We start from the raw sequence: 15,944 nt of genomic DNA on the forward strand, positions 1-15,944 counted from the left end.
CCCTTTTGGCATGGCATGAATGTGTACCGTATTTGTAAACCTATGTCATGTCTGTGTGAAGTGAACTGCACATCTTGGATGTGTCCTGTACCTACAATACCATAATGATGTATAATCTCACGCTTCACACATCACTTCCCCCTTATCTTTCCAGGAGTTCTCCCTCCCGTCCATAACGTTGTTCAGTAAGGTTGGCTGTAGAGGCCGTAGGGTGGTGCTGACGGAAGGGGTGGTGAACCTGCAGCTGGCTGGGGTGGACGGACGCATACGCTCCCTGGTTATCGACGGAGGAATGTAAGTCACACCTGAATAGATTTGACAGTTTTTATTAGGCAATAAAACAAAACAGAACATTGTAAAGCAAGAGTTGCACCTACTATTCAAATTAGTTGATGAAGCACTGTCTAAGCACCTATTAATCCATCAACTAGATTTGCTAGCTTATTGTAAAGAGGAGTGCTGTAGGAATGTGGATTGTTTACATTTAAGGTGTGTTTGAGGTTTGTGTAAGTAGAGCAACTGACTGTGTGTGATTGATAATTCCTGCTCTACAGGTGGGTGCTGTATGAGGGCTGTCATCACCGCGGCCGTCAGATCCTGCTACCGCCCAGCAAACTGGGTGATTGGTGCAAGTTCAGTAGCTGGCCGCGAATCGGATCCCTGCGACCACTATTGCAGGTATGGAGGCGGGGCATGCGGACCAACAGATTTTCTCTGGGAGTTTTCATTCAGTAGAGTTTTCAGTACATTTATCTTATGACATCCCTTTAAATATGGTGTATCTTTTAGTTAGAATTTTGTCAACAGGCTCACTACAATATATCGAGAGAACGAATATTAGGGTCAATGAAAGAAATACATCTAAATATATGCATGTTCGTCTCCATTTCAGCACCAATTGTTCGTTTTAAAATGTTCTGATCTTGTAGATGATTCAGGGTTAGGAACAGTGGAGGCTGCTGAGGGGAGGACGGTTCAAAATAATGACTGGAACAGAGGGAATGGAATGGCATCACACACTTGGAAACCAACTGTTTGCTGTATTTGATACCATTCCATTAATTTTGCTCCAGCCATTACCACGAGCCCATTCTCCCTCATTAAAGTGCCACCAACCTCCTGTGGTTAGGAAAATATTTATTCATCATAAAAAAAAACAGATTTGGGGAGCCTTTATGCACGAAAGAAAGAAAACATTGTTCTTCAACCCATGGTAATGTCGGACGACTAGTGTACATATAATTATAATAGGGAGAATAGTGTACAACAGTAGGATATACCATGAAACTGTGTGACGACACGGCCAAGTATTGCGCAACACGTCGAGTTCAAACTGTTACCGCTTGGTCTGCGCTCCGCTCCATAATGATTTATTTAGCCTCTTTTTTATATTATCAACTCTCCCTAATGATCGACAGCAACAACCACACGGCTGTGACAACGTTTTCAGAGCAAGCAAATGAAGGTCATCAAAATAATGTAATTAAATGTAGTGATAATGTATACCAAGTGAAGGGAACTAACCGTAAATTGGCAGTTGAATGTGTGGTTATTAGGCCTACTGACGGTCGATACTGATAGTGGCTAATATTTAACATGATAGAAATAGGAAAGAGAGAAAGTCGACATTAGAGAGTGCTCATCCCTTTAAGTTAAAAGGCCGTACAATTAAAATTCTGCATAATGCACAGCATTTCATAAACTTTACTGTGGGAAAGTTGACATCCTTCAGATTGCTGCCATATGACTGGTTTCACATTTGTCTCCAGGGATTATAAGGTAAAATATATCTAAAACAAGTGTAATTTATATTTACAATTCCCTTATCCAAACGGATTAATCATATACCTAGCTCTTATCAATAGCTCTTATCAAGTTGTAAATTACAGTGCATAGAGAATGGTGTTATTTCTATTGGAAAATATAAAATGGATGCTTTTTCTATGCTTTTTCTTGGAACCGTTAGCTTCGCTTGACCTTATTCAAGGTTTCATTCACACATAAAGGTGGTAGATTTGTTGGGGAATTAAGTCAAGGTCAGAATATGCAGCATCTGTAGACACACCTCTGCCGCACCTTCAATTATTTGCTCTCCACCCTGGACGAATAGCATGCTATTGTCATGCTTAAGTTCAAGGTCAGAATACACATATAGGGGCCTCCCGAATGGCGCAGCAGTCTAAGGCACTACATCACAGTGCTAGGGGCATCACTACAGACCAGGGTTCCATACCAGGCTGAGTCGCAGCGGGCCGCGACTGGGAGACCCATGAGGCTGCGCTCAATTGGCCCAGCATCGTCCGGTTTAAGGGAGGGTTTGGCTGGCCGGGATGTCTTTGTCCCATTGCGCTCTAGCGACTCTCCTGTGGTGGGCCAGGCGCATGCACTTCAGTTGCCAGTTGTACAATGTTTCCTCTGACATATTGGTGCAACTGGCTCCCGGGTTAAGCGAGCAGTGTGTCAAGTAGCAAGTGCAGAGTTGCAGCAATGGGACAAGACTTTAACTACCATTTGGATATCACAAAATTGGGGAGAAAAAGAGGTAAAAAGTTTTTTTTATATACAAAAATATAGAATACGCATATATTGAAAAGTGCATGTAAAGGGAAATGCGTTCTTACGCACTTACGCTCGCTTAACTCGGGTTGGAATCGGCCCATATCGGCCACATACAAAAAAGCCTAATCTTCATGACTAATGTTCAAACTTATTGACTACAACTCAACTTCTGCACTAATCTCATTCAGTCATCAATGCAAATGATTACACAATGGAAATTATAAGGAGCCACAGCAAGCCCTATAACTCATAATGACCACTTTCGGGTGAAAATAACTTTTCTAGCCTAGTCAAGACAAGATCATGTTATCTGTGTTGTTGCCCCCTACAGAAGCAGGTGTACTTCCGTCTGCGAAGCAGGGAGACGGGCTACGTGATGTCCCTGTCAGGGCCTCTGGATGACATCAAGCTGTTGCGGGTCCAGGCCCTGGAGGAGACTGGGGGAGTGGACCAGGTCTGGCTCTTCCATGACGGAGTCCTACGCTGCAAGGTACCGCATGGGCTCCAGATTTTGCAATGGATCATCTTTTCCTCTCACAGACATCCTTATTCATTCCCATCATCACCACCTTCAAGTGTTACAGAACTGGCTTCCTCATTATTTCAACATAGTTTCATGTCACATGTGTTGAGCATATCCCAGTACAATTGTCATTTGCAAAACTGTATCTGTATCATGCTTATAAGTATGTATTCAATACAGAATCCACCCACATCTGAACCTCTATTCCCTGTCTCTACAGCTGGTGGAGGACTGTTGCCTGCAGATCACGGGGAGCGTTGTCATGGCGGGCAGCAGGCTGAGTGTGTCTCCTCCGGAGCCAGGGAAAGACAACCAGCTGTGGAACATTACCCCAGACGGCCTGGTCCGATGCCACCTCAAACCTGATCTGGTGCTTGAGGTTAAAGGTCAGATCCGCTCTCCTGCTCTTGCTCTGTCAGCTACAGTAGTATCTATACTGAACAAAAATATAAACGCAACATGCAACAATTGAAATAAATGCATTAGGCCCTAATCTATGGATTTCACATGACTGGGCAGGGCGCAGCCATGAGTGGGCCTGGGAGGACATAGGCCCACCCACTTGAGAGCCAGCCAATCTGAATGAGCCCCTTCAAAAGGGCTTTATTACAGACAGAAATACTCCTCACATTCATCAGCTGTCCGTGTGGCTGGTCTTTCACGATCCCACAGGTAAAGAAGCCATATGTGGAGGTCCTGGGCTGGGGGGGTTTACACGTGGTCTGCGGTTGTGAGGCTGGTTGGATGTACTGCCAAATTCTCCAAAAAGACATTGGAGGTGGATTATGGTAGAGAAATTAACATTCAATTATCTGGCAACAGCTCTGGTGGACATTCCTGCAGTCAACGTGCCAATTGCATGCTCCCTCAAAACTTGAGACATCTGTGAGAAAACTTCACATTTTAGAGTGGCCTTTTATTGTCCCCAGCACAAGGTGCACCTGTGTAATGATCATGCTGTTTAATCAGCTTCTTGAAATGCCGTACCTGTCAGGTGGATCAATTATCTTGGCAAAGGAGAATACTCACTGACAGGGATGTAAACAAATTTGTGCACATAATTTGAGAGAAATAAGCTTTTTCTGCATATGGAACATTTTATGGGATGTTTTATTTCAGCTCATGAAACATGGGACCAACACTACATGTTGAATTTATATTTTCGTTCAGCATAGAAAGAGTATAGGAGCTCTGTCCCCAGTTATCTGGCTCTATCTGGTGGTAAGTTTAGGAAGTGTTTAGTTAGTTATTTTCATTACCCATCTGTTGCGATGCCATTGAATATGTAGCCTACACTAAACTGTATAATATCTTCTACTCACAGGTGGACAAAGTTATGACAAAACTCAAGTGATTCTCAACACATTTGATGAGAGAAAACACAACCAAAGATGGTCTTTGGAGATCCTGTAATATAGTGTCAATAGGCCTGGCCCTTCTACAGCAGCTCTGCCGTGGGCTTCAGAACTCTCTGGTGCAGCTCTGTCGTGGGCCTCAGAGCTCTCTGGTGCAGCTAAGCCAAGTGTTTAAGAGCTTTCTTGCATCAGAAGGCCATGGGACTCAAAGCTCTGTGATGCAGTTCCACCGTGGGACCCACACTCTTGTTTCTTTATGCAGTTCCTACAAGGGCCTTAGTGCTCTGTGATTTTAGTCTGCAGTGGGCCTCGAGATATTCTGAAACATGTGTTGAGCTTGTGCGCATCCATACTAGGTTGTCTTTGTAAAACACAACTATAAACTAGTAAACTACACATTTCCATGTCACTGCAACGAGAAAGAGACCAAACAACATGTGGCTACAGAACTATCTATGGAACAAGGGCGGCAGGTAGCCTAGCGGTTAAGAGCATTGGGCCTGTAACTGAAAGGTTGCTGATTCGAATACCCAAGCCGACTAGGTGAAAAATGTTGAGGTGCCCTTGAGCAAGGCACTAATTCCTCTGGATAAGAGCATCTGATGAATAACTTAAAAGTACATTTAAGGAGCACTACAATATACAGTCAGGACTTGAATGATGCTTTACAAATTCCACAATTAATTATTTCATTGACCATACCAAAGAAAAACGGTAGTGGAATATGTGTGTGTCTCTACTATATTCATAGCATTTACAATGAGTTAAGTGTGCTTCACCAGTCAACTACTGAAATGTATATGTTTTCACACAAGGGTTAGTCTATGAAGTCACACATTCTTAATGTCATAGATGAACACTCCTTGAATTCTCCAAAGGTACGTTTTGAGTAGATATGTTGGTAACACTTGACACCCAGCGTCATAACACATTATGACCCCATAAAACATACCATGGTGGTTATTTTATGGCTGGTTATGACACCTACATAAGAGTGTCAAAACACATAAAACCTACCATGGTAGTTATTTTATGGAAGATTATGACATGTATATAAGAGTGTCAAATAACCCAAAAACTACCACACAAGGCAAAACATTCCATTACACCATACCCTACTTGTCAACAGTGTGTTTGTTATTCATTTTTAAATTGACCATATACAATTATCATTGTAATTGCACACACATTGATGTTAGACATGCGCCTACCCCAATGCTCTGTTTCTGATGACTGGGATAAATGCAGGAGCAGATTTTAGGAGCAGGACAAGACACCCTCTTTGTGACTGATGACTGACATAAGGGCATGTGCGTGATAGGCCTATATGGCTTAGATGATTATGATGGTAATAATGCTTCTTAACAGTGTCATAAAATGTATTTTCTTAGTCCAAGTAAAGTGACATAGGATGGTCATAATGCATTTGGACTGTTTCATAAAGTGTATTTTCTTAGTCCAAGTAAAGTGACATAGGATGGTCATAATGCATTTGGACTGTTTCATAAAGTGTATTTTCTTAGTCCAAGTAAAGTGACATAGGATGGTCATAATGCATTTGGACTGTTTCATAAAGTGTATTTTCTTAGTCCAAGTAAAGTGACATAGGATGGTCATAATGCATTTGGACTGTTTCATAAAGTGTATTTTCTTAGTCCAAGTAAAGTGACATAGGATGGTCATAATGCATTTGGACTGTTTCATAAAGTGTATTTTCTTAGTCCAAGTAAAGTGACATAGGATGGTCATAATGCTTTATGAAAAGTTATTTCAAATATTATGAAAAAAATTAATGTAAAGTATTCATAACAACAACAAAGGACTTAAGAAACAAACTTTCAAACGAAAGGAAATTTCTTGGCAGGGAAAAAACACATTTGAATACATTTGGGTAATAACCAGACCAAAAATAATGCAATATGTCAGAATAGGTGTAACTATATGGGCCATGACCGTGTTATGACCATATTATGACAGGTTATGACAAGTTTTGTCAGTTATGATATATTATGACATGGTTATGACAGTCAAGTAGTGTTACTGATATGTTTTTTCATGTTTTATAAGTAATTTTCTTGTCTGGATTTATACTTTACTTCACACATTATTCACAGAACATTAGCTGCAACAGGTGCATGTATTTCATATGTCAAATGATTAAAGATCCGTTTCAACACTGTGCTACAATATCATGCTAACCACTTTGTCTTAAATGTAATGTCATCAAAATGCTGTTACGATCTACAAAAAAAGAAATGTTTTTTTCCTTTTCTTGATTTGTGTTATGTTGTTGAGGCATCTCAATAACACTTCCAAAGTCAAGGACTTGAATTATCGTCAACTTCCTTAACACATCCACTACAACAGCTCTACTCAAACAGACACACACTCACAAGCTTAGCACAGACAATCCTAAAGGCAGTCATTTCTCTGACTGAAACACACCCAGCATTTCCATATCAGGCTACGCTCTATGCCCACAAGTCTGTTTGTTGCTCAGAAATGCCTCACGGTGTAGGCTTAAGGAAAACCTTATCGTTTTTAGGAGTGACAGTGGTAGGTGTTGTTCCCCTGCGTTTTTAGGAAACGCTAGGCGGCAGTGGAGTCGGCAGTGGAGTCGTCCAGTGGTTTGTCGGATGAGTCCTCTCCGCTGCTGATTTTGATGTCTTTCCCTGAGCGTGATCCTTCTCCACATTCAGCATGGCCTGAGGCACCTGGGAGATGGTAAACTCCTCCTCCAGGAACAGGAAGAGAGGTCACAAGGAGTAAAACATATATTTTTTAAACTGACTTTAGAGCTGTGTGACGGGGCAACGGTCGGGATTCAATAAAAGGCTTGTTCTCAATAAGTGCGTTGCACTTGACATTTAAAGATAATTTATGCTTGAGCTGACATCCGCAGGGTGAAAATGTCGGGGAAATTGCCTTGTAAATGCAAAATTGTCGGTAGTGCAGTGTGCAGCCCTGCAACACGCCGTTGAATGAATACCGGCCATCTTCCAAATAATAAATGAATAATAGATCATAGAAATAGATCAAATGGAGAGGATGGCTGTGGTGATGATTAGACCAGCACATGGGTATCTAGTTCCTCTTCTACACAGAATGACCTGATGTGTACGTCGGTGTGGATTGAATAAACTGTATTGAACTGGTGAGGATGCTCTGACATCCTTATCAGACAACAACCTATGATGCACACCAACGCCATACACAACAACACCCTGTTGAGCCTCACCTGACCTGAACAAAGCTGCTCTCATCGTACATAGTATTGGGTATTGGGTATATGAAAGAGTAGAAAACATGGAATGGAAAGAGATCACTAAAGAGAAAAGTACAAAATGTATACAGTATACTGCTTAGTCTTTCTCTAACCTAACATTATAATTAAGTAAGGCCTATGTCCTTCCACTCAACATATACATTTGCATCCTGTTGTGTTTGTTATCATGGCAAGCTTACAAACAGTATGGTATTGCAACCAACAGAGGTTCTGGTGACCAGGCTAGCTGTTGCTGTTTCATCAGAATAAAACGGAGCCATGATGTCATGGTGGAACGCTTCCATAATGCTCAGGCAGACAGGAATCTGTTCTGCTTCCAAGCTGGGGAGCGGACCCGGGAGCCCCGACAGGGCCACAGACAAAGGGCCTGAATAATGGGACTGGATTAGGGGCCTAGCACCAGGATTACACTAGCATTGCAGCCTGGTTGGTCAGCACAGCCCTAGACAGCGGTTCTTCATCTGGTCTGACCGTCACTGGCTGACCATACCAAATCAAACCTAGCCTGCCTCACTGTATGTCTGACAGAGAGAGCAGAATAGGTGTGTGTGTGATGTGTGTGTGGCTTCAGACAATTGAAATGGCTGAAGCTCACTGATTAACTTCCTCCACTTGGACAAGAGGGTCATAAAAATCTCACTATTGACCAATATAATGTGCCACTATTGACCAATGTCATTCCATCCTAGCTGCAGTATGCCGCAATATGACATATTTTGCCAACCATATGAACTGTAATAATATCATGTCTCCAGCTTTACAAATACAGTGGGTGCCCATTGATGGTGTGTCACATCCCTCGTTGGTCAAAAACCCATCCAGATGTGTGTGTCTCTGTGTGTGTGTGTCTCTGTGTGTGTGTGTCTGTGTGCAAATCTGTGTGTGTGTCTGTGTGAGTGTGTGTCTGTGTGCGTGTGTCTGTGTGTCTCTGTGCGTGTGTGCACGACTCTATGTGTGTGTGTGTGTGTGTGTGTGTGTGTGTGTGTGTGTGTGTGTGTGTGTGTGTGTGTGTGTGTGTGTGTGTGTGTGTTTGTGTGTGTGTGTGCGTGCGTGTGTGTGTGTCACTGTATGCGCGTGTCATGCCCTGACCATAGAGAGCCTTTTTATTCTCTATTTTGGTTAGGTCGGGTGTGACTAGGGTGGGTAATCTAGGTTGTTTATTTCTATGTTGGCCTGGTATGGTTCCCAATCAGAGGAAGCTGTTTATCGTTGTCTCTGGTTGGGGGATCATATTTAGGCAGACATTTCCCCACTGTGTTTTGTGGGATCTTGTTTATGTGTAGTTGCCTGTGAGCACTTCATTTACTTCACGTTTCATTTGTTCTTTATTGTTTTTGTGTGTTTCATTCAATAAACATGTGGAACCAATATCAAAACAGGCAAGCCTTTTTTGCAAAATAATTGGGGCTCAAAATTATAAATATGCAGGTGAGCAGCCATATTGTTTTATTGTAAAAACACAGGCAATCATTCAGAACTTTGATAACTGTTTTTGGCAGAAAATCATCTCTACTTTGCATTGCTGTACAGGAGGCCAGTAAATACCTTGTTGACATTGGCAAAGAGGGATGTGGATATGAGAAAAAGTATCTTTATCAATGACCAAAATGATTTTTAGGGGTAGTATTATTGTCACGCCCTGGCATTAGTATTCTGTGATTTCTTTATTATGTTGGTTAGGCCAGGGTGTGACATGGGTGATTTATGTGTCTTGTTTTGTCTAGGGGTTTTGTAGTCTATGGGGTTGTGTTCAGTTGAGTGTTCTAGGTAAGTCTATGGTTGCCTGGAGTGGTTCTCAATCAGAGGCAGGTGTTTATCGTTGTCTCTGATTGGGAACCATATTTAGGCAGCCATATTCTTTAGGTATCTGGTGGGTGATTGTTCCTGTCTCTGTGTTTTGCACCAGTTCGGACTGTTTCGGTTTTTCCACGGTTTCTTATTTTGTATAGTGTTTTCATCTTTCATTAAAGATGTTTATAAATAACCACGCTGCATTTTGGTCCTCCAATCCTTCCCAGGAAGAAAACCGTTACAATTATTCCATGTTAAGTTTTCTATACAGTTATGAATGTTACATATTTGTCCAAATCACATTTATCTCTTTCAGATGATAGACAACATGGTCTTGATGCTGGTCACTGAGCATCCCATGGTACATTCTCCAAGAGTAGGGATGTTAATCCCTGTGTCTTGGCTAGATTCCTAACTTGGTAATTCATACTCTCATGGCCAACTTGTCCACCTCATTTGATTCTACTATCTCTGTTTGAACCTCTAGTCGTGATGTGTGCTTTCATGTTGCAGGATAAAATGGCAGTGAGAAAACAGTATTTGTTCAGCTTTAAAGTAACAGTAAAATCGAAGCCAAAAAGCGAACAAGTTGGGTTTAAGAGATTGAAGTAGGATAAGTAGTAAGCAAGCCTTTTCCGAGCCAAAACACCCATAGGGATTGAGAAACGGGTCAAATTTAGCTGATTAATTTACTTCCCTATTTACGTCAAATCCTGAATCATGATTCACCAGTACTAAAACAAGTCTATAAAATGCACAAATAATGAGACAGGAGAGAAACACTAAAATGTATCTTTGTTCGATTCAGATTAAAAAGTTAGGTTACAAGTCGAACAGAACCTTGAAACGTCACTGTCTGATTATCTTCATGCTTGTGGCTCTGTTAGCCATTGCTATTAAGTATTCATAATTTCCTAGATGGTTGTATAGTTTAATATTGTACCACTAACCATTCAGTCAGGAAGCTTTAAGCTTTTGTTAATCAGCTTGGTTGCTGTTATAAAAGGGATTACAGCCGGTGGTTCAACAGAGATGCTTAACCACCATCTCGCTGATGTCATCAAGTGTGGGTCCATTGGGTGCAAACTTCCCCCAGCGATAGTGCACAAGGCAAAAAAGAGATAGGAACAAGGTTAAACAGGAAACCACATGCAGTATACGTGCCAGACTAGTGTTTTGTTACACTCAAATAAAATAAAGACATTTATGTTGGGTGTTGTTGTCAGCCCTTACACAGACTAAAGTACAGATGCTTAAGTAAAGATCTGTGTCTAAGATGTACTGTATACCATATCTCGTTCAAACTGTCCATAATCAGAGTTTATTACCAGTTTATAACTCACTCCTAACTACGAGTGAGTTATAAACTGAAATAATATATAGAAACATTTATATGTAGATGGCCACCTCAGTCTGAATATCTGATTACATTTTCCTTCGTTGCATGTGTTATACATGTTTAATAATTAATCTCATTACGAATGCAATGGTTTTATTTTTGCAGTTGATCACTCACTATACCATTGTGAGCCAGTGTTGGCACACACAAGTCAAGACCCAGACAGACACAATGGCCTCCGTGGCTGTACCTCCTACTTTCTGTCACAGACACAATGGCCTCCGTGGCTGTACCTCCTACCTTCTGTCACAGACACAATGGTCTCCGTGGCTGTACCTCCTACCTTCTCTCTGGGTACAGAGGCCTTCTCTCTACCCAAACTACCCAAGGCCCACTAATACTGGGCTGGACGCTCGACGCTCCCACACCGATGGAGCCAGCTTTGTTTATCTAAAGCCTGGGGGGCATGTTTTTACCAAGAGCAGGATGTAGGCCATTGAGTGGTGAAGATCCAGAACCTTTGATTATTTATCGCAGTGTTGGCCCAGCACAGAGGGCTGAGGGGGCTCCATTACTGGTAAGGAGAAGCTAGGGAGAGGAGATGCCACAAAAGACACATGGTTTACAGATCTGGTTGCACTTTGTCTTGGAAATGAGAGATCATATGAGTGAGTGGAGAGAGACAGGGTGAGGGATAGAGGGGAGAAATAGGGGGAGACAAGTGGGTGTTCAAAAAGTGATCGACAGTATGGGGTGCGAAATAGATACGGTGTGTTTACACTTTACTCCCCCCACCTCTTCTATATTCTAACCAAGGTCTGTCTCTTTCTCCTGTCAACACTGCTACGGGACAAACCCCATGGTTCAGATCCACCGTGCCATTCCACCTATAGTGGGGGACAGGGACAGTGCATGTTTCTATGGGGCTCCCCCAAGACAAACCATGTCTTCACACACACATCCACCTCGTCTTAAGTTTCTATTTCCCAGAGTAAATGGTTTTCCATTTCCGTTACTAGAAATTACTACATTACTGATGGCACTGGAGTACCATTTGTGACCTACCACCTGGATTCAATCCTATGTAGCAAAATGTGAAATGTTTTTCTTTACAGTGGATAAAAGTAGAGACTCAGAGCTAGAAAATGGTATATCATACACTGCAGTTGAGGAACAAATGTTGTGTTCAAGTCCTACCTATTCCTGCTGCAGTATTTGAGCAGTGATAAATGTAATCAGCACTGCTCTGGTTCTCCGTGATGAGACCCACTTAAACATACAGCTATCAGTACATCTTGTGGATCATGTGGTGATGTGGTGGGTGGGACTATGACAAGGAGAGAAAAAAGGCGTGCACAAAACCTCAAATGCACTGCACATTTTGCAGTTTGTACACCACAAATGCCAACAGGATGTCGGTGTTACTATGTGAGGGCGGGATGACAAGCAAGGGGAGTGAGATTGGGTGTTGCCTTATAAGGGGACATTTCAAAAGTCTAGTAAGTGCTTTGCTGTACATGTTCATGGTAGGTGTTGTATATGGTTCTGTCGTCAATCTGTGTAAATAAAGAATGCATTATATTAAATACAGAAATGCTGCCATGGTTGCCTTGAGTGCTTTGGATAACACGGAGACCCGGAGCATTCTGTCAGCGATGTCCAGCAGGTCGGTGTTCCGGAGGAAGGGCGTTACCAGGGTTACGTGCTTGGTGCCATACCACGGATTCAGAAGGCCCAGAGACCAGCTCTCTGTGTCCACGCCCACATTATCCAGAACCAGATCAAAACTAGGACGGTGGAGGAGAGAGAAAGAGAGGGAGAGAGGGAGAGTTTATTTCATTAACTGGAGAGACTTATTTTCCCACACACTAATGAGAGTTTACTGTGGCAGTGAGAGAGAGGTGCCCAATCCTTGATTACAGTTAACTGACCCAAGGGGAACAATCCTCATCCTATTCAGATAAATGCCACCATGGAGGTTTTTAAGGGATGCTGATTCTGTGTTCTACTTACCCAGAGTCAGATGAACTTGTGGATACCATTTGTATGTCTCTGCGTGCAGCATGAAGGAAGTTAGCGATCGTTTTGCGAGCCAAGGCTAACTAGCATTAACGCAATGACTGGAAGTCTACAAGTGGCCAAAGGTTTTGAGAATGACACAATTATTAATTTTCACAAAGTCTGCTGCCTCTGTTAGTATGGTGGCCATTTGCATATACTCCAGAATGTTATGAAGAGTTATCAGATGAATTGCAATTAATTGCAAACGTTATCCCCAAAAAACATTTCCACTGCAGCCCTGCCACAAAAGGACCAGCTGACATCATGTCAGTGATTCTCTCGTTAACACAGATGTGAATGTTGACGAGGACAAGGCTGGAGATCACTCTGTCATGCTGATTGAGTTTGAATAACAGACTGGAAGCTTCAAAAGGAGGGTGGTGCTTGGAATCATTGTTCTTCCTCATTCAACCATGGTTACCTGTAAGGAAACACATGCCGTCATCATTGCTTTGCACAAAAAGGGCTTCACAGGCAAGGATATTTCTGCCAGTAAGATTGCACCTAAATCAACCATTTATCGGATCATTAAGAACTTCAAGGAGAGCGGTTCAATTGTTGAGAAGAAGGCTTCAGGTCGCCCAAGAAAGTCCAGCAAGCGCCAGGACCGTCTCCTAAAGTTGATTCAGCTGTGGGATCGGGGCACCACCAATACAGAGCTTGCTCAGGAATGGCAGCAGGCAGGTGTGAGTGCATCTACATGCACAGTGAGACGAATACTTTTTGAGGATGGCCTGGTGTCAAGAAGGGCAGCAAAGAAGCCACTTCTCTCCAGGAAAAACATCAGGGACAGACTGATATTCTGAAAAAGGTACAGGGATTGAACTGCTGAGGACTGGGGTAAAGTCATTTTCTCTGATGAATCCCCTTTCCGATTGTTTGGGGCATCCGGAAAAAAGCTTGTCCGGAGAAGACAGGGTGAGCGCTACCACCAGTCCTGTGTCATGCCAACAGTAAAGTATCCTGAGACCATTCATATGTGGGGTTGCTTCTCAGCCAAGGGAGTGGGCTCACTCACAATGTTTCCTAAGAACCCAGCCATGAATAGAGAAAGGTACCAACAAATCCTTTGAGAGCAACTTCTCCTAACCATCCAGGAACAGTTTGGTGATGAATAATGCCTTTTCCAGCATGATGGACCACCTTGCCATAGGGAAAAAGTGATAACTAAGTGGCTCTGGGAACAAAACATCGATATTTTGGGTCCATGGCCAGGAAACTCCCCAGACCGTAATCCCATTGAGAACTTGTGGTCAATCCTCAAGAGGCGGGTGGACAAACAAAACCCCACAAATTCTGACAAACTCCAAGCATTGATTATGCAAGAATGGGCTGCCATCAGGGTCATGTGACCCAGAAGTTAATTGACAGCATACCAGGGCGGATTGCAGAGGTCTTGAAAAAGAAGGGTCAACACTGCAAATATTGACTCTTTGCATCAACTTCATGTAATTGTGAATAAAAGCCTTTGACACTTGTGAAATGCTTGTAATTATACTTCAGTATTCCATAGTAACATCTAACAAAAATATCTAAAGACATTGAAGCAGAAAACTTTGTGAAAATTAATATTTGTGTCGACTGTATAGTAGTATTGCTTTGGGTAAGTAGAACAAGGGCTTAAACGCCTGAATCTCTCAGAATCCCATTAACCTCTCTAGGGTATGTGATCTGGCCAACATCCAGTGAGGTTGCAGAGCGCCAAATTCAAATACAGAAATGCTCATTATAAAAATTCAGAAAAGAAAACATATTGTACATAGGTTTAAAGATTAACTTTACCAATCACAGTGTCATATTTATAAAATGCTTTTCGGCGAAAGCATACCTAGCCCAGAACATACCTAGCCCAGAACATACCTAGCCCAGAACATACCTAGCCCAGAACATAGCCCAGTTGACAAATTATTACAAACAGTAACCAGCCAAGCAGAAGCGTTACAAAACTCAGAAATAGGGATAAAATGAATCCCTTACCTTTGATGATCTTCATATGGTGGCAATCAGAAGACATTCATTTACTCAATAAATGTTCCTTTTGTTCGATGAAGTCTCTTTATATCCAAAAACCTCCTTTTTGTTAGCGCGTTTTCTTCAGTAATCCACAGGCCCAAACTCAGTCAAAACAATCAGACAAAAAAAATCTAAATTGTATCCATAAAGTTCATAGAAACATGTTAAACGATTTTTTTTTTTCAATCATCAGGTTTTTTTTTTAGCCTAAATGATCTATAAAAATGACTTATATTCAGCAAACCAGACAGCATCATTTGTTTTTATTTATTTATTGACGGATAGCCAGGGGCGCACTCCAACACTCAGAAACAATTTACAAACAAAGCATTTGTGTTTAGTGAGTTCGTCAGATCAGAGGAAGTAGGGACGACCAGGGACATTCTCTTGATAAGTGTGGGAATTTTTGTGTTAAAATCTAATGAGTACTTTTGTGTGTCAAGGAAAATGTATGGAGTAAAAAGTACAATATTTTCATCGGGAATGTAGTGAAGTAAAAGTAAAAGTTGGCAAAACTGTAAATAGTAAAGTTGAGTACAGATATCCCCAAAAACTACATAAGTAGTACTTTAAAGTATTTTTACCCCACTGCTAGATGTGCTGATTGAGGTCACAGCAATGGGTTAGGGCGACACAATAGGACAGCCGGGCCCAGACACACGTATGATGTTACTCACACAAATATAAACATTTTTTTATAGAAATGATATGTCATTGTTATTTGTTATTAAGGCTTTGTATTATGTCCATGTAGCTATTGTCATGGAGATGGGGTTTGAATACCTAAGATTGCCGGTAAACATTTTCACAGTGAAAATGAAGTCATGAATTTACAGTACCAGAACATTATGGTCGTCGTCAACATCAGTATCTACATCTGTATGGAAAATGTTCAGACCCCTCCTGAAGCTCCCAGGATCAGAGTGCTGTATGGGGACGGAAAAACACCAGATAAGTAGACACAGAGTGAAAATGGAGAAAATAAAATACATTTATATCAAATCCAACACAAAAACG

The 15,944-nt window shown here is 41.8% G+C and overlaps 1 protein-coding gene across 2 annotated transcripts in view; it reads left to right on the forward strand.

Moving 5' to 3' along the window:
- The window catches only part of LOC110498069 (mucin-17), a 56,384-nt gene extending 50,138 nt beyond the window's left edge, over window positions 1-6,246 (forward strand). For both annotated transcript variants that reach the window (XM_021574639.2, XM_021574640.2), the window contains exons 18-22: window positions 155-294; window positions 555-678; window positions 2,891-3,049; window positions 3,303-3,468; window positions 4,407-6,246. In XM_021574639.2, coding sequence (XP_021430314.2) covers window positions 155-294; window positions 555-678; window positions 2,891-3,049; window positions 3,303-3,468; window positions 4,407-4,495 — 678 coding nt within the window. In that variant the 3' untranslated portion in view covers window positions 4,496-6,246. The remainder of the gene's footprint in view (window positions 1-154; window positions 295-554; window positions 679-2,890; window positions 3,050-3,302; window positions 3,469-4,406) is intronic.
- The last annotated feature ends 9,698 nt before the right edge of the window (window positions 6,247-15,944 follow it).

This window comes from Oncorhynchus mykiss, chromosome 19, assembly GCF_013265735.2.
Source record: "Oncorhynchus mykiss isolate Arlee chromosome 19, USDA_OmykA_1.1, whole genome shotgun sequence".
Lineage (NCBI taxonomy): Eukaryota > Metazoa > Chordata > Actinopteri > Salmoniformes > Salmonidae > Oncorhynchus > Oncorhynchus mykiss.